The sequence below is a fragment of the Hydractinia symbiolongicarpus genome, chromosome 8 (genome assembly GCF_029227915.1).
Source record: "Hydractinia symbiolongicarpus strain clone_291-10 chromosome 8, HSymV2.1, whole genome shotgun sequence".
NCBI classification, from domain to species: domain Eukaryota; kingdom Metazoa; phylum Cnidaria; class Hydrozoa; order Anthoathecata; family Hydractiniidae; genus Hydractinia; species Hydractinia symbiolongicarpus.
The window spans coordinates 22,235,204-22,254,120 of NC_079882.1; the positions used below are offsets into that span (position 1 = coordinate 22,235,204).

General features: G+C 32.6%; 2 protein-coding genes across 2 annotated transcripts; one reads left to right on the forward strand and one right to left on the reverse strand.

The window, feature by feature from the left end:
* Positions 1-6,756: 6,756 nt before the first annotated feature.
* On the forward strand, positions 6,757-10,352 carry LOC130655028 (ras-related and estrogen-regulated growth inhibitor-like protein). The gene is made up of 4 exons (XM_057457730.1): positions 6,757-7,484; positions 8,503-8,559; positions 8,832-8,905; positions 9,156-10,352. Exons 1-4 carry the CDS (start codon positions 7,418-7,420, stop codon positions 9,792-9,794), a joined length of 837 nt encoding a protein of 278 aa, XP_057313713.1. The 5' UTR covers positions 6,757-7,417; the 3' UTR covers positions 9,795-10,352.
* Positions 10,353-10,657: 305 nt separating this feature from the next.
* On the reverse strand, positions 10,658-16,066 carry LOC130655027 (mitochondrial glutamate carrier 2-like). The gene is made up of 9 exons (XM_057457729.1): positions 15,892-16,066; positions 14,034-14,183; positions 13,209-13,264; positions 12,992-13,085; positions 12,797-12,854; positions 12,656-12,713; positions 12,458-12,563; positions 11,858-11,912; positions 10,658-11,614 (listed from the first exon to the last, which is right to left on the reverse strand). The coding sequence occupies exons 1-9, from the start codon at positions 15,909-15,911 to the stop codon at positions 11,267-11,269; spliced, it is 945 nt and encodes a 314-aa protein (XP_057313712.1). The 5' UTR covers positions 15,912-16,066; the 3' UTR covers positions 10,658-11,266.
* Positions 16,067-18,917: the final 2,851 nt, after the last annotated feature.

The following is an 18,917-nucleotide window of genomic DNA, read 5'->3' on the forward strand; positions in this document are numbered from 1 at the left end:
AGATTTCCTATAAAAAAAATAAAAATAAAAATAGAATTAAATTTTTTTGGGACGTTGTTCGCCTACAAAAAAATTGAAGTTTTAAGAATATTTTCTAACCTTTATGTTAGACACAAAATTAAGAATATAGCAAATCGTGTTTTCGATCAAATATGTTCAGGAGGCGGCATTGCAGCATTAGCTGCGAGGGTAATTGCATGGCAACACCCGAAGCGACTATTTCAACTGATTTTAAATAGCTTTTTGACAAATTTACCTTTTTTCACCACCGTGCATGGAATTTTCTAGGGTCTTAAAATAAGATTCTATTCTCAGGAATGTTAAAGTCGTGAGATAAAAATCTCACACTATTTTTAGGTCCTTGGTTTTAGGTTTTAGGTTTAAGAGTATATAATTATATGTAGACAAAGTAAACGGTTAAGGCTGCCAAATCAGGTTATTGCAGTCCAAACAGCTAACCACTTGCTGTGAAAGTGTTGACACGGCCAAAAGACTGTTGGTGCCAATTATCAGTCTTACCAGCTTGACACTTGTTGTAACTCTAGCGTAGTTGGAAAGTGTTGATTTTACTAGTGGTTGAATTTTGTGTAATTGGCTTTTACTCAAGATCTTACTTATAATGGATGTGGATCTTACAAAGATAAACATCGATCACAAACACTTATCTACTTGAAAAAACTGGATTCCCAACATGGGTATTGTTCATGATCAACTGGTTGGAAATTTTTCTGGTTCCAATGGTGTACTTATTGGTCATATAAATATAAATGGACTGCAAAGAAAACTTCATGAAGTTGGAATTTTATTAAATGAAGTTAACTTTGACATTCTTGCCATAACTGGGACGCATTTATCAACGGAAATAAGTGATTCAGAAATCTCAACAGCAAGGATCGGAACAACGGCAAAGACCACTGAGGAGATTGTCTAATGTACATTTCCAATGTTTTAAATGTATCAGAATCTTTGGCGATGAAATTGTAAATTTTTTTTTTGAATTCATCTGGTTAAATGTTATTGTGAATTCTCAAAAGACATTAGTAGCTTGTATTTATCGACCTCCAAGTGAAAAGAAATTCTTAAATAAATGGGTGCCAATATTGGAATCAATGTGTTCAAAACGTAAACACATGGTCTTACTCAAACAAAACTGACAATGTGGTAACTAACAGTTTTGCAAAGCTCTTGTATAATTTTAATTTAGTGAACTTGATTAAACAACCAACACGTATAACAGATACATCAAGCAGTCTAATACATCTCATTATAACAACGCAACTTTTCAGCAAACCTCATATTTGTCTGACTGGATGTTACGATCCATGTATCTCCGACCATCACTTGGTTTATACATCACTTAATTTTAAAAAACCAAAGCGAACACCAAAATTCATCGAAGTGTCAAAGTGCCTTGATGAATCAAAATTAATAAAAGATTTTGAGAATGTTCCTTGGCAGATTTGTTCTATTTTCGTAATGTCGACGATTCACTTTGGTGTTGGAAACACCTTTGTAAATCGACTGTAACAAAACATGTAACTTTCAGAAAAGTTAAGGTGAGACAGAATTCAAAACCATGGATAAATGATGAAATACGAACAGAACTAAACAACAAACACAAGTTGCTTTTAAAAGCTCGTAAAACATCAAAAGGCTCAACAGAATGGAAGGCATATAAGAAGTTGAAGGACAAATGTACAAAATGGGAACGTTTCACCTGACCATAGCAATGTATTAACACCATCGATTGTTCGTAGGAGTTGTATGAAAAATCATTTAAAAACAGCGTAAGAAAGTAAAGCCTTTGGTGCTGATCAGATATCTGCAAAACATTTAAAACTTATTGGACCTCAAAACTGTGGCCTGTATAAAGTAATTAAAGGAAGTATAAACTCAGTTAAATATCCATCTAGTTGGAAAACAGGGAAAGTAAAATGTTTATTTAAGAAAGGTTCGAAACAAGACTGTGATAATTATCGCCCTGTAACACTGTTAAGCATCCCTAGTAAGATCTTTGAGAATATGCTTTCAGCTCAAATAGACAATCATCTTAACCAATTCAACCTCATAAGTGAACACCAGTGCGGTTTTCGGCCAAATAGATCAACAGAATATGCCCTATTACACATGACTAATATATGGCAACAAGCCATTGATCAAGGAAAGATTGTTGCTGCTCTGTTCATCGATTTTAGGAAAGCATTTGACTGTGTTTCACACGATATCTTGAAAAAGAAATTAATAGCTTCTGGAATTTTAGGAAATATGTATTCTTTGCTTAGTGACTACCTTAGTGAACGGAATCAGTTTACAGAGGAAGTGGAGTTTAGAGCACCTCAAGGCAATTGTCACCATCTCCTTTAGCATCTCTGGTTGAAAAACAATCGACCACTTGCTGTACTTCAAAAAATATGCTCATCAAACAGCCACAATTTAAAATTATTTGATATGAAACATCATTTCGTTATAGAGCCTCGGCATTGTGGAACAAGAAAAGACTTGGACAATGAAAGACTTGAAACAATGATATACATAGATCTTGGGGTAAAAAAGAAATTACAGACTCGCTTATCAAATCGATAGGTCAGAACTATATGCGTTGTTGTTGTTTATTTGTTTTTTCTAAGCAAGCACTCTGTTAAGTAACGGCAACCTCGAACCCAACACCTTTTGTCCTTTTTTGCACATCGGACGGCGAGAAAAACATTAATAAGCGCAGTGCGGATGAGAGACAAAAAGCCATGGGGAAGAGGTGAAGTAACGAGTTTGTTTGTTTTTTCGCACTTAATAAATTTTTTTTCGCTGATTCTGCTTCTATAATAATCATGAGAAAGTACTGTTAACGAGGTTGCTACTAAGCAAACAGTAAATGAAAAGCTCAAAGAAGTTCAGACGAAAAGGCGAGTTTCAGCTACTCTAAATGTGTAATTTTTCTCATTTCAAATGACGGGTTACATGGCGTAAATAAAGCATCGTTTAAATAATTTCTGCAGCGTATTAATATAAAGGGACCAAGGGACCAAAAAAATAGTTCGAGTTATCGAATGTTCGACTTACCGGGGCATTCGATAACTCGAACTTTGGCCGATAAGTAAAATAGTTCGAGTTATTAAAAGTTTACGGGAGAAAAAAAGTCAACTTTGGAACAACAATTTATATTATTGAAAGAAAAGTAGTCAATTTTTACTGAGACTGAGATTGTTTTCATTTTTCCTCTGAAGTTCGAGTTATCGGGGAAATTTCTGTCCAGGAGACATGAAAAATGGTTCGACTTAAAGTGTGCTTAAGTTATTGGGCGTTCGGTTATCGAATGATTTTTGTAAAGGCCGTTTCACATTACAGAAATATATTGAATCCAATATATTGGAAATTATTGATAACTATTGAAAAATATTGCCTCAATTAATTGACATAATGTGAAACCAACTTTTGAGACACGTTCGAAAAAACATTACGCAATCGCTTTCAATACTTGTCAAGACTTTTTAATTCAAACACGGTTTGAATTAAAAAATATTGCAAGGGAAATTCTTTTGTTGTGAGAAGACTCAATTGTTCTCCGAACAATAGAAAAATCGAATCAGCAAAGTATTCGAAATTTGTCTGTCTGAAATAAACAGTAAATGAAACATACGATCGAAGATAAAAGATGGAGCAAAATAACATTTATTATTTTGAAAGTCAGCCACACGATTTTGCTACGAATGATCAAATACTATTTCCTCAAGCTACGACGCAACAGCAACATGCCGCACATGTCTTCACTCAGAGCTCACCAAAACCAACCTCGTCAATCTTGAGCCAAAACACACAAATATTCGGTCGGAGCGTGCCACAGCAACTTCAACCTTCACCTTTTCGTTTTTTCATCCACTCCTTCACCCAAATTCTACGCGTAACCTTAGGTTTGGAAAAGTTTGTCGGAAGTAAAGTTGTAGCAATAATAATCGCAGCAACCGCTTTTCTCTGTTCCTCAGACATTTTGAATTACAACAAAATTTAAATGGACATTTAAAGAGACATTTAAAGAGACAATTTGCAATAATTCGAAATATTTTCCAATATAATGAATTCAATAATTTTCAATTGATATCATTATTCATAAATATATTGCTGTCAATATTTTTCTATATATTGCTGTAATGTGAAACGGCCTTAAGAAAGTATTAGTGAATAGGTTCAAAGGGAATTCAAAAACAGTTCGAGTTACTGAAAGTTCGAGTTATTGGGGGTTCGAGTTATCGGGAGTGTACTGTACTTGCAAGTTCTGATTTTCTATGTTTTCCTTCAAGTCAGTAATGCATTTCCATATAAAAAAGGAATCCTGGAGATGAGATTGACACGCAAATGGTTATTGAGTATTCCTGATTTTTTGAAGTGAGTATCTCTGGTTATAAGAGTAAACTAACTTCGTGGAATCTTGCGAATGTTTAAAGCTTATCCAAACAATTGTTGGACGTGAACTATTTTTGTTGACACAGTGTGAATGAATGTGAAGAGCAATGCCTGAGCTCACGTTGTATGAATGGAAAGTTAACGATGTCAAGTTTATTGAAACACGTTATTTTTTAAAGCGAACTGTTAAACTGCTTGGAAACGTTTAAATTACTGAACGTACTCACACACACGCAAATAAATGTTAAATAATGTTCATCATATTTCACGCAACATCATTGTGATAGACCTCTCGTGGTTGTTGTGTAAAACTGTCCATATTTTTTTTAAAAAAAAGAAGGTGCATGTATTTTATACATTCATCTAAAAGACAGTAGAGTTCAAAGAACTTACCTTAATTTGATTTCTTCACTACCTTATGCAATATCCGTCCGGTTTATTGCGTCATAAAGAAGACGTGCTAATTGTCTGTCATTTTAAAACGCTTCGATAGAACAGATCAAAAGTGCAAAAAACCTTTTTTCAAACTTGGAATTTACAAATATTCTTCTAAGTTTTTCCTTCTTCTTTTTGTGGAACAAAAGAACAGGAGTTTTCAGCGAGTATTTACAAGTATGTAAAATCAATATCGCCATTTTTTTTTTCAAGAAAGCAAGTATATCCATTTTCTAAGAATACAACGGTTATGATTGCAAACTCGTTGTTATCAAAAAAAGAAAAAAAATACGAAAAATTGAGACATGGTCGGAGAAATCAGATACGAAAGATACGCTGAAAATGTTAAGTATTGTGGTTTTATGTGAAACCAATTGTTTTTCTAAGAACAAAAACATGTAAAAATGGAAAATAACGTAGATGGAATCGCAAACATGATGCTTGAAGATTGAAGTTGCTTGGATGGAAATTATCTGTTGTTTTCTCATTGATGTTTTAAATTTTTAAATATTTATGCGAATAATAGTCAAGCTTGGGATTGTATCGATTATGTTGAGATATCCTTATGGATTTAATAAGTTTGTATATCTAGACTAATCTTATTCACGTAAACAAATTTGTTCTTCTGGAGGAATTGAGGGAGGCTGAGGGCTGTTATCAAGAGTTTAAAATATAGAAACACTTGTTAAATTTTACAAAGAACTTCTTTGATCATACGTCAATTGACATACGAACAAATAAATGTCAGTGGTGATAAATAATTCTAAAGAAATATAACACTTATACACCCGATTATTTTTAAGGTCGTTTTCTTTTTTATTGTGATTATCATTGGGTTTATTTTACGATTTCATGACAATACGATAATCACAAATGGAAAAACCTTTTATAATAAAGATCTGTTGGCTACTTTCGCTCGCAGATTTTAAGATAGTTATAAGGTGATATGTCATTACAAGCTCGTGAGCTTGTATTAAAACGCAAATGTGTCCTACAAGAATGGAAATTTTTGCCTCTCTGAGCACCGACACGGAAGTAGTCGTGTGTTCGAATCTCATCTTGGTAACTATTTTTACTTTTTTTTTCTTTTTACTATCTCGCCCGCGAGGACGTGTTTACAGACTGACCTAACGAAAATTGAAAATTCGAGAAATTTTTTATCAATATTATTACCTATCCGAATAGCAAAATATGTCGTGTCTATCTTCAGCTTTTTATACACTTTTTTGGCGAGGTTGTTTGCGTATATCATACGTCTTGTTCATTTTCAAAAGAACATGTTGTTTTGAAGTATATAAAGGAAGAAAAACGCGTGATTGTTATTGTGCAAATATTCCTTCATCAAAATCAACATTTGTTAATCCAAACATCAAACCATTTAAGATGACAGGAAAAATTTTATTTTATTTTTTTGACTATCTGGTGTAGATCATAATCTGTCTTTTATTCTAATTTTTCCTTTTACCAAGAAGGTACGGATAGGAGTTTAATGATTGGAGATTTATCAGAATTGAAAGCTACCTCCTTGCATCAAGGGAAGCTTTAGGGTTTCTTATCAAATTTTCTAATAAAACAGTCACAATATTTTTGTTCACAACCCATCAAATTTGTTTTGTTTTAAATTTTAAAACGGCATTTACGTTGCAAGTTGTTTTAAGAAGATATACTATAGAATTGAACACGCTGACTTATAGACTTGTGGTCAGCTGAGTTTATGTAACATTTCAAGTCTCCTTTGTCCATGCATTTGACACCCACACCAAGGACAATGTATCTCTCGGAAATGTTGTCATGTTCTTTGATGACAAAATCATTGAGGTTTGACACAACTTTTAAAAACCACAGCCTGAGACAGCTTAGAAGGGTTTATTATTGCGTTGTTTAAGAGCACTGTGATTATATCTTTCTTGGCGCGAAGTTTATTTTTCTGGCGAGAAGTTAATCAGATTGTTGGAAATATATCCCTTTGTAATCTGATTAGCAAAAAATATGAACGTCATAAAATCCCGAGAGAATTGAAATGGACTTTGTTTGCATATAAATGTAAAAATTTGTAAACATATCATCGCAAAAGTGTTTATCTGTTGCTGACATGTCTTGTTTCAACGTGACATTTAAAGTCAGCATAAAATGTTTCAAAACGTGGTAAGCACAAAGGTGGTACATTACAAACTTGCAAATACTTTTCGTTATTACAAGTCAACAAGATCTGCAGGTGGCTTCCAGAAATTACATTTATAGCAGAATACAGACAGGATAAATGTTTCAAGGACCAACTTAATTGGAACTTAAATTATTGTTTCTTCTAAAAATATAATTTTTATGGTAAAGTTATTTTAAAAAACAGTTTGTTTATCTGAACTGTTTCATGAAGCTTGTAAACAAACATAAAAATAAGTGAGCATGTTTATTTTTGCATTTGTAAAAATCATGTCGTTGTCGTGTTGTTTTTTTGTTGGATTTCTATTATATGCTGGGTATCTGGATATATTAGATTTTTAAATTCAATAATAATGATAACAATTTCTTGACTATTTTAGACCATTTAAATATAAATATAAAAGTAAAAAAATTTTTCAAGGCAAGCATGCGAGATTTAAAAGAACAAGATATACGACTCGCATTGGCAGGTGCAAAGAATTGTGGGAAATCTGGTAAGTTGTTGTGGTAATTTTAAATCCAGAAAAGTTCACACAAGAAATTAATTTTTTGTATCACGAGATTCTACGTATGCCATGTTAGAACAGAGAAGAAAAAATTCTTACAGTTTTTGAAAAATAAAATGCAAATATATACGACTACACGCTATATATTCACGATAGCAAATCGTGAAAACAAAAAAATGCTTCATTCCAACTATTATTTTTCCCATGGTGATATTTTTAGATGTTATTTTTAAACTTGCGGTCGTGAAACTTTAAATAGTTCTTACATTTTAGAAATACATACACGCTTTCTCGTTTTCAATCCTTTATTTTGATATTTATTTATTTATTTCCTTATTTAATTACTTATTCATTTTGTTACAGTATCCACAAAATTGGTTTGTTAACAACACCCTTTTCAAAATTAAGGTCCTGGTTTTTCATTCCCTTTCAGTTTTTTCATCGACTGTTCAAAGATAATTAACAAACCGAAAAGTATACACTGAACGTAAGGCGAAAGGGGGAAACTTTAAAATATCGATGTTTTGGAGAATAAAGGCTTAGACTCGATTACCTTAGATGTACTACTTTGTACGTGGTGATAAAAGGCTTAGACTCGATTACCTTAGATGTACTATTTTGTACGTGGTGGTAACTTTGTGCTAAAATTGCTACACAAAGACACAGAGAAAAAAGCTGAATGAAATATGTGAATGAAAAAAACAAAAACAAATAGCATTGAATTTGCTAGTAAATATATACAAAAAAAATAAAGTAGGAATGTTTTTATGTGAGTACATGTGATTTACAACATTACAACATTAATTTATTTGATTTTAAAGTTTAAAAAAAAGGAAAGGGAGTTGAAATTAAATGACGGGTTGACGTTCGGTGTGTATCTTGCGATTTGTGAGCCAGTAAATTCTGGTTTGTTTTATGGATAAATTTCAAAAGCTTCGGGTGATTGCTTAAATTGTCGATTGTTCAAAAAAGATATTAATGTTGTTATAATTTTTTTTTTGTTTAGCACTAGCAGTTCGATTTTTAACTCGAAGATTTATCGGCGAGTACGATTCGCACAAAGGTATGTCTGAAACCACTCCTCTTCCAGTTCTTTGCATTCGTTATTTAGATTCGATTCTGTCATAATAGTGCAATTTCGTTCCCAGGGCAGTTTGCCTTTTCAATTAGCATCGTAATAACGGCTCAGGGGCCAAGAGTACGAGGATGATAACAGTGAAGTTTTTGTCATTTTTTAAAAAACTGATTAAACGAAATCAATTGTTGAAAACATTGCTTTCGACTACAATTTCTCCTTTTCGATATTTAAGAAAAACTTCCCATTTTTATATTTAGACACCACAATCACTCGAAGCATTGAAATTGCCGACCGTGCAATTAATTTGCATCTTAGAGATACAACAGGAACGGTATGCTTTACACATAACTACAAGAACAACCTACAAATAATTATTATGGGCTGGAGTTTCTTTCGCGGTGTTAATAGATCATTTAAGAAATTATATAGCTCAAACATTTTAACCCACTCCGTTCTAAATTCTAATGCGAAAATTTTTTTTTAGTGATTTGTCACCCATCTTTTCCGTTACGTCATTTTGGATATCCCCTACCAGGAGTCGAAAATTTTTATAAATTCTTAAAATTGAATGTTTTTTTTAGGATTGGATGAAATCTGCTACCAATGTTGTCAACTGGTCTTCTGCTCTTATTATTGTATACTCCATCACAGACCGTGGAAGTTTCTTAGTAGCCAATCATATTTTAGAAATCATACATAAACTGAAGCCTTTAAACTCTGGTTGCACCTTGTTACTAGGCAACAAAAATGATTTAAAACATTTAAGACAAGTTGAAAAGAAGGAAGCTAAAAGATTAGCGTTGGATTTCGGTGTGCGTTTTATAGAATGTTCTGCGTCAGAATCGTATGATGAAATACATAGTTCCTTTACACGGTTAATTCTAGAGGCGTTACTCGTGCAAAATGCTAAAAGGTTGTCCTTTGAATCGTCTGAAGACGAGAAATCGAAACCAGCTAAAGAAGTTGTTCGAACACGACGTCGTTCGTCTTCTCAACCGCAACCTCACTATGTTCCTTCGTGTAATAAATCTCCTGTTATTGAAGAGAAAAAAGACACTTTTCATCCATTCAAATCTATGGATTTAATTCGAACTCCCAGCCCAGCGGAGCGCCGACGTGAGCAACTTCGCGATATGCCACGACAAGCTAGAAAGCAATCATTACGGAGAAAAATATCTGGCATTGGGTCGAGAATAGTGGGCTCGCAAAATACAAGATAGCACCGGGTTCGCAAAATACAAGATAGCACCAGGTTCGCAAAATACACAATAGCACTAGCGCTTGCACAATACGAGATAGTAGTGGGTTCCCTAGTTTCGAGACATGCGTACGCATGATTATTTTTCAAAATGGTAGCAAATTTTTCTACTAAAAGTTACTTTGACAGAGTTGGCATGTTGTAACTGAAAAATAATTTTTATGGTTTGAGAATAAAACTAGATGTTTATACTGACAGGTAATTTATTTTTAACGAATTTTGTTTTTTAAACGAATTTTATTTTTAACAAAGTTTATGTGTGATTTTGTCAAAATCTTGCGTAACAACAAAACACTTTTTTAGGATATCTGTTATCAGCACGAGACTGATTTGTCTGTGCGTGTAGAAATGAAAAAAATAATATTTTGAAAATCTCTTCAGCCTTTCTTAAGAGAGATTCAATGAATTTTACAATGTTCATACTGTAGTAAAAATTAAAGAATTATAAAGTGTAAAGTATAAAATTACAGAGTAAAATTGAAAAGTTTTTTGTTGGACATAAAATCAAAAAGGAAAATCAATCGTCGTAGTTTTCTCTCTCCATCATGTCACCCCTTAGTCTATACCGCTGCTTTTGAAGTTAAAACTCTGTTAAGTTTTAAATAATCTTGTGATGAAAAGCGAAAAATTGCAAAAATTATGAGAACTTTTTAAATTACGCAAACTTTGAAGTGTCTTGAAGAGGCGAAAATGAGTGAAATACTTAACAACATTTTCCCGTTCTCACGACGAATGACAGCTAGAGCATTAAAACGTGTACACAAACACGTTTAACAAGCGCGCATGCGCGCTATTAAATCAGCTAAACAATTAATAAAACAAAGATTTTGAGAATAAAGCCACGATTTATATTTTATTTTTAAAGAAATTTCACATAGGTAAATAAATACTAGGCTAGATAAATACGGCAAATTTAATTTTCTATCTACTTTATATTTCAACTGAACGAAGGGAGTCATGATAAAGACTGACCTCTAATTGTTGAAATAATTCCCGGATAAGAAAAATTCTAACATGGGCGTGCACATTAAAATATGTTTACAGCAGTATCCGGAAATTTTTCATGGAATAGGCGGAATTTTGAAATTTTCTCCGAAAATAATCTTATCTAGGTAATAAAAATGCGAGAAATATATCACGTGTGTAAACATTGGAGGAAATTGTAAAAAGCATTGCATTCAAGATGGCGGCTGATATGAAAAAAAATTTTTTGTCCGGGATTGGAAATAAGCCTTTACACTAACCTAAAAAAGAAAATTAAACATAGATCAAAGCAAGGGAATTTATTTGTGACCAAGCACGTAAAAAAAACTTAAAAGAAACGTTTTGCATCAGATTCCTATGTACCTATTCTTCAATTTTAAGTAGCTAGGCAAGACCGTGACCGATGTATTTTAAAAAATCTTTCTAAAATTTAAAATATTATAAACCATTCTAATTGTCTATTTGCTTCCGTTTTCTAAAATTTGATGTTCGCTCGAAAATATTCTCCGCCAGGCCGAAAAAATATACCATCTGTGCAATGCCAAAAAGCGGCGCAACTGCTATCATCCGAGGTACTGCACCTTTAAAGAAGGCTGGAATACCTTCATTCTTATAGATCTTTATAGCTGCGTCAATAATTCCATTATAGACTGGTTCTCCTTCCATTCGTTTAAGAACTTGCAGTCTAGTTTTAATGACGTCTAAGGGAGTAACAAGTCCAGAACTAAACATAGCAGAAAACAGACCACATGCCATCGAGTGAAGAGGGTGTGGCTTCTTGCCATCATCACCATATCCCTAGGGAGAAAAGAACAGTCACAGAAATCTGTATAGCATATTGTACTATTTCACGCAATACTATAAAAAGGGACACGCAATACTGGCAGTAATTTATTAGTGAAGTGTTCAACTTGATTGTAAATATTCATGATGAATAAAAATGAATGAATAAATGAATGAATGAATAAACGAATGAATGAATGATTAAACATCACGAACAATAAGGAGGCACAAAGAAGAGTACCACTTGTAACAACATACCTTCGAATTAAGAAAAGCGAAAAGTGGAAAATATACGCTTGAGAACGGTATATCCCTATAAATATTAAAAATATAAATATGTGATGGACAATAATCATATCTAACTGGGTTGTGGTTATTTTCTGCTTGATTAGGTAAACCTGATTGGTTAACAAATTTTTATGTTAAGGTCTAGTAGTTTAGTTATACTTTCCACAGAAACGAAATCTATATAGCGAACTGAAAGCATTAACAAGAAAATATAATTAAAACCCTACTGAAAAACCTTAGCTACATACATGTCTAAGTTTTGGATATCATGCATGGTAACTGTTTAGAAATTACACAGATACAAGAATATAGAATTGTCAGCATTTTAGAACTTGTGTTTCTCCATTGTTTAGGCTGTAAGACATTGTGTGATTTAAAATGTTTTGCTGAAAAAATGGGGATAAAAATCAAAAACGAACGGTACATTATAAACACTTGGGCTTTAAAAGAGAAAAAAATCTTGCCCATTCGCTTAAGGATTTTGTTTTGTAGCATATTAGGAAGTTATAGTTTCTTTTACAGTTACAAGAGTTCATAAAAGGCAAACTTGTACTAAAAATATGATATTACCTCGCTAAGGTGGCACCAAGTCCCTTGTATATTCCACCTATTCCCTTTTCACGTATCAAATTCATAGCTACTTGTGTTGCACTAACTGACGCTTCCCCTGATGTGTCTGCAAACAAAATTAAAATCATACAAGATGCTTTTACGTTATCACAACATGTGTATTACATAAGAATCTTTATGAATACTTAAATCACACACTTCTTCCAGCTACTTGCATCTGAATTTTTAAAAACTCCATGGGCGTGGTCACAGTTACCTATAAAAAAAATCAACAAATATTCGTTTAAAATAGTTAGGCGATAACTACAACATCCATTTTTCACAATTTTTATTACATACCTGACAAATGCCAGCAATAGCGCCAGCCATTGTTTCATAGTGCAGCGGTAAGAAGGACCTAAAAAGGATGTATCAATTAAATACCAACACATCCCAGGCCTTTTTTATGATTAAAAAAATTTAAAATCTTAATATGAACAAGTTTTGATTGGTTTGACAATTCTTATTTGGCTTCAAAAAAATTAGACCTTTTACCCCTTTGTTGCACCAAAGTATTGTCTAGCTTGATCATTTACTGCTAGTTTGATTGCTTTCTCTGGATTGACTAGGACTAAATTAACACCAAGTCCTAAAAGAAAGAGGTGTCATTTGCATACTCTTTAGCATTTTTTAAGTCTGTAATCCACAAAAGTGTAAGCTGTTGCGACAAAATACAAAAAACAAAAATAGGCACAAAAAAAGAACCTGTTACCTTTGTATAAACCACGAATGCCTTCAGTTTTGCCAACAACATACATGCAATGAAATCTAACACAAAATTTAAATAACTAAATAATTGAAAAGTGTTTCCCAAGACGTCACTGTTTTTGTAAACAAAGTCACTTCAATGAATTGTGGTGGTTTTGAAAGTGTACTAGGTTTTTTTAATTCTAGTATTTTGTTAGTTTTAATAGAAGAAAGATGCAACAGTAAATCTAGAAGAGAATGGTAGAAAGTAGTTAGCATTGAAACAAAAATTTAAAACAATGATAAATATTAATCTCATATAGTCAGTGCTGAGGTGAATCTTTAATAAAATACCAGTCTCTGGTTACTTAACCTTTTCATATTTGACATAAAAATATAAAGATAAACCATTACCATATTTAGATAAAATTAGGCCACATATTAAGTAAGTCTAAATGCTCATAACTTATAAAAAATAGTATTAATCACATGATTTATGATGTTGATCAAATTATTTATGAAATTTTATCTTGTTGCAGTTTTCCTTAATTATTATTCTCTATTTTTTATGTAGTGCAAAAGATTGTGAGGTTTATTAGAGTTTGGGTAATTGATTGCAATTACAGTAAGCTTATTACATTCCAGTATTGACGACTTAGTCTCTTCAATTGCTTCTGACGCTTTCCTTATATCTATTTGTAGGGATTGTGAAATAGTATGTTAGGAATGTTAGACCATAAACCATTGCAACTGAGGTAACAGGTTCAACAAATAAGGCAATCTTTAAACGATGTATAGTATGTAATATTACTACAAAATATTTTTCTTGCCAAAAAAGTACAAAACTTACAAATTTTTGTAAAGTCTTTTCACTACCTGGCCACCAGCTCTGGAAACAGTACGCTGATCCTGCAGTCTTGTTTTTGCAAGATCCAATGGAAATACACAGCATGTACCAACTGATCCAGCAATAGCGCCATTCAGCAATTTTGCTGAGAAACTAAATAAAAACAATCTACAGTTAAAATTTTAAGGCTCTTAACGAGTGAGTATGCGAAAAAGGTGCGATATTTTAAAAAAACCATAAATTCACCAAAATTTTTAGATAGCTTGTATGACTTCATATATTATAGCTAAAAATTTTAAGAAAAAATTAAGTTTGACTGTTCAATAGACACGTTCAATAAAAAACAACCCCATTTACAAAACTACTTGGTTCTCATGTTTGCTGGGTTTTTTTTGTGACCACAAAACATTAATTTACAGTAAAAACGATTTTTAAAATCTTCTTAACATTCTTTACTTTTGGAGATATTTAGTATTACAATTTTTTCCACAATTTTTAACCTGCAAAAACTCGCGTTCTGCTTAAACTCATGAAACAAAAAAAATCGTTTTTGGATTAAACACTCTAAGCATGCTTCAAACCCCAGAGCTTTTATAGTTCATAAAATAGGTTTTAAGGTACTCTCTTAAAAAATAACATGGTGAAAAAGAGCTTTAAAGGTTTTAACAGAAAATACTTCTGGTTCGATTGGTCCCTATGGTAACGAGCATTAGCTAACACGTTTTTTGAAGGTTTTTTTATGCTGCATGTTTTTTTTCACATAATTGAGTAGCAAAAACTGATACCTAAGATGATTATGTGGAAACAAATATTTGATCTTCCTCACATAGCAAAAAGTTATTTATTAATTTTTTCAGAAAAGGATTTTGATATGTACAAAAAGGAATAGGTGAAATATACAAGGACTTGGTGTCACCTTAGTGAGGTAATATCATATTTCCAGTCAAGATTGTTCTCCTGCTAAAGTGGATTTCTCTATGGGCCAGTATCTACTAGTATATACATAATAAAATTGAAATTAATCTTCTTTACTGTGATTGCAGTATATAACAAAAAAACTTAGCCTAATTCCAACAGACATTTTCCGCAGTTAAAATTTTAGGCTATTATTAGCATTATCAAATTTTGAAAAAGAAGAAAAGGAAACTTTTGAGAAAAATGAATCGCATATATGGATTTATCAGCAAAAATTGTACAACATAGGAAATTTAGAATAGATTATTAGAACAGGATTTATTGTAATTTAAAGTTTTTAAATCTTATAAGAGTTTGACCATAATATCTAACTGCAGTGAACACTTTTCACTGCAGTTAATTTTTGTTTATATATAAAACATCAAAAGTTTGGTTACTAAAAGAGGCAGTTGTACTTATATAGTGTAAAAAATTTGCATGTTCATGACTTTTGGTGCCGAAATTAAATATGTTGGTCATTTTTGTTGAAAATGATCAGAAAATTTCAAGCATGTTAACCCGGATCAGAGATTTATAGCTATATTTTTCTCATAAATCAGGGCTTGAATAGTGTCCCTAGCTAACTCTTTTATGATCGTCAGTATGACACAGATCACATTTGGGAGATTTATCTATTTCCAGAGATTTCTATCTTAGTTAAAGACCTTTTGCTCTTTACAGAAATTTTTGTCCCTCTAAACGAAAACGTGCTTTTGTTTCAAGAAACAAATATTATCTCCCAACAAGAGGCAATAAAATGTCTATTTTTGACAAGAAAATCTTTCATTTTAGAAACAATCTCCTAAAATAAATAACAACATAGCTATAATCTTCCTTAAAACATCTGTCTGTTCTCTGTGCCGTACTGATCTTTGAATCTTTGATGTTGCAAAAAAAGCTAAGCTACCTTGAAGTGCGATCACTCATGATACCTTTCGCATTTGTTATTTAAATCCAACGTTCAGTAGAAGGGATTTACTTTAACTAGGTACAAACTTATTTTGCAGTTCAATTCTGTTCGCATGAGAAAGAAGAAAAAAGCAACCAAATTCGCCATTATTATTGCCTCGCTCATCCAAGATAAAATGATTTGCCCAGGTTGTTATTCGTAGCCGTCACCACATCAATGGATCACACATGAAACTGTTGAAAAACATCTCATTTTCTTATGACTATGATTAAAATGATTATTTGCAAAAATTTAGTCAGTGCAAACTTTTTAAATCGAAGAAAGTACATCACTTATTTTTTTTTTAAAACAATCTTATAAAATGTTTTACTTTTTAAATAGATAAGAAATTAATCCAATAAGACCCTGGGGACGAGGTTGACAAGTTTTCTGGGATTTCATATACGTTTTCCCCTTTTCTATCATTAACAATATAGGCCACCCTGCATACACACAAAAAAGAAGTTGTTGCATTGCTTAATTATTACCATAGGGTAAATACAAAGTGTCCATCTTCTGCAGGACATTTATTTCAAAAATGAACTTCTTTTCTCAGCGAGCAATTTGAAAAGGAATCGGGAAAGTTTATCTATTTCCACTTTCAGAAGTCGCAGAACTTTCAATTTGTAGGATTACCAAAAGGTTACCTAAAAATCTTGCGAGTTTTTGTATTCGCGAAAGTTTCCCTGAAGTAATTGATAGCAAACGCAACCTCGTTTTTAGGACTTTTCTAGTCTCATTATAACAAAATCTTAACGGACACTTTTTTATAAGCAGCTTTTATAAATGAGAAACGTGCGTCTTTAATTCTTTATAAACGACGCAACTTGTAGGCAGGACCAACCTAAAACTAGCTAAGGTAAGTACATTAATGTCATAAGCTCCGTAGCAGGACTAGACGTAATTATAACAGAAGTTTAAATTTGATTGACGCACCAGCCTACAACAAGCAAACACGTGCATTGAGTCTTTCGAAGGGGGCTATCACATGAGATAAACCAACCGGGCAAAACAGGCTGGCTCGATTTGTCGAGATCTCATCTTTATTAACAAACCTTTACAAAGCACAACGTGCTATCACTTAAGAAACGCACTGGTCCGGTTAACCGATAACTTGCTTTGTCAAAGCAAGATCCCGGCAACGCGGCTGAAAAATTTCATGTGATAGCTCCAGCCCGGAGCTATCACATGAAACCAGAGTTTTTTTGTTTTTGCGTATAATACAAACGCAACAAGAACGAGAAGAAATGATTGTACAGCCAACAATTTCTCCAAGAAAACTTTTAAGCCATTAGTATTTACATATTACGAAGAGATAAGCCGAATGTAGTCGTTTTTTCCACAAATATTAAAAGATTTAGCGGGAAAACAAAAGTAATCCAAAAGTATTGTTAGTGTGTAAATAAAAATTTAGAACATGGTCTCACTGCATTCGTGGGTAGAGTAGTGTTAACCAGCCGGTTTAGTGGTACACAAAGGCCTGTTAAATTTAAACTATACTTTACCATTATTGCGCATGTGTACCGGACTATGACCCCTGCAACAAATTCTATTACTTCGCCCACACTCTTCGTGTTATTTTTTGACTTATGTCAAGTATTTTTTGACCCTTCCTACTGCATGTTTGAGTCAATACACTATTTTAAACATGTAATTTATTCTCTATATTCAAATTTTTTATATCCTTACGCGAACACTACTGATTTTTTCTGAAACGGTATCAAAAAGGAAAAGAGAAACTTTTAGGGTGACGCAGCTCTTTGTTATAAGATACGCTAAAGAATATAAATGGGAGCTTTTGCAGTAATTTACAATTCCTTCAAAGTACTGGAGTATTTATAAAAAGCAAATGATTTATTAAGCAGGACCAGTATTTTTTTGAAGCTCTGCTTTTTTACGTCAAGCCAGCGTATATTTGATTACATTACGCATGCGTCTTTTAATATTTCAAATATTTTCCGTATAAGCAAGAAAAATGAAGCTGAATCGAATAAAGCATCGCATAATAAATCTTTTGTTATGAAATTCGCCAAAAGGTTGGATAAGGTCACGTGGCATGTTGGTGACGACATTTTACTTACAGGCTAGTCACGTGTTAAATATAGTAACCGTCAACTTTCAAAATTGGGGAAAAATTTATTGCGTATATCTCTCATTGAACGCTGACACAATTCGTGTCTCATGTTACATTGCAACGAAACAATAAGGATATCACCATAATGTATTTTTGACGTCAAAATACAGTCAGCATCAGACGATTATGATTTAAATGGCATTCTTTACTTCCAATCTATTTTTAGTTATGATGGAACAGTTCCAATTGTCTCACCTCGTTTAATCAAGAACAATGCTATTTTCATTAGATGGATTCATTACTTCATTAATAGCTGATAATTACAAAACCTGTCTAAAGTGAACTTTACTGAATAGGCATTCATCATCCACATGCGAGGACATTTCGCGTGTGTATTTAGTAAGCTAGTTACATCCCGTTGCAAGTGCTGTAAATTATATTTTGACATGGAAATCCTGTTGCAACATTATTCTTATAAAAATTGGTTTAGCAGAAGCCGCTTTGTTTTATGTTCCAATACTCCAACGCTTCCTATGATAGATTTATAACCGACTAACATTAATTAGACATTTGATGTATAAAAAGAAAGAAAATTGAGACGTCCAGCATTAGCAAGTAACACACACAAGCAACATACATCTTTCTAAAAAGGTGAGCATATACATATTTTCATTGAGCATGAATCGAAACATCTGATTGTGACGTAGCGGCGGTATCATGACAAAAAATTTCGGTTATTTGTAATGTAATATTTGCATCTGGTTCGCAGAAAAGGCTCAAATTTATAATGTAATCAACCTTCTCGTAAAATCTTTTGCTTATAAAACAAGATATTGCTAAAGATCACCTGTGAATTTATCAAATTACAAAATTCTCTGTGTCTCATATTCTCATTACGATTGACATTTCA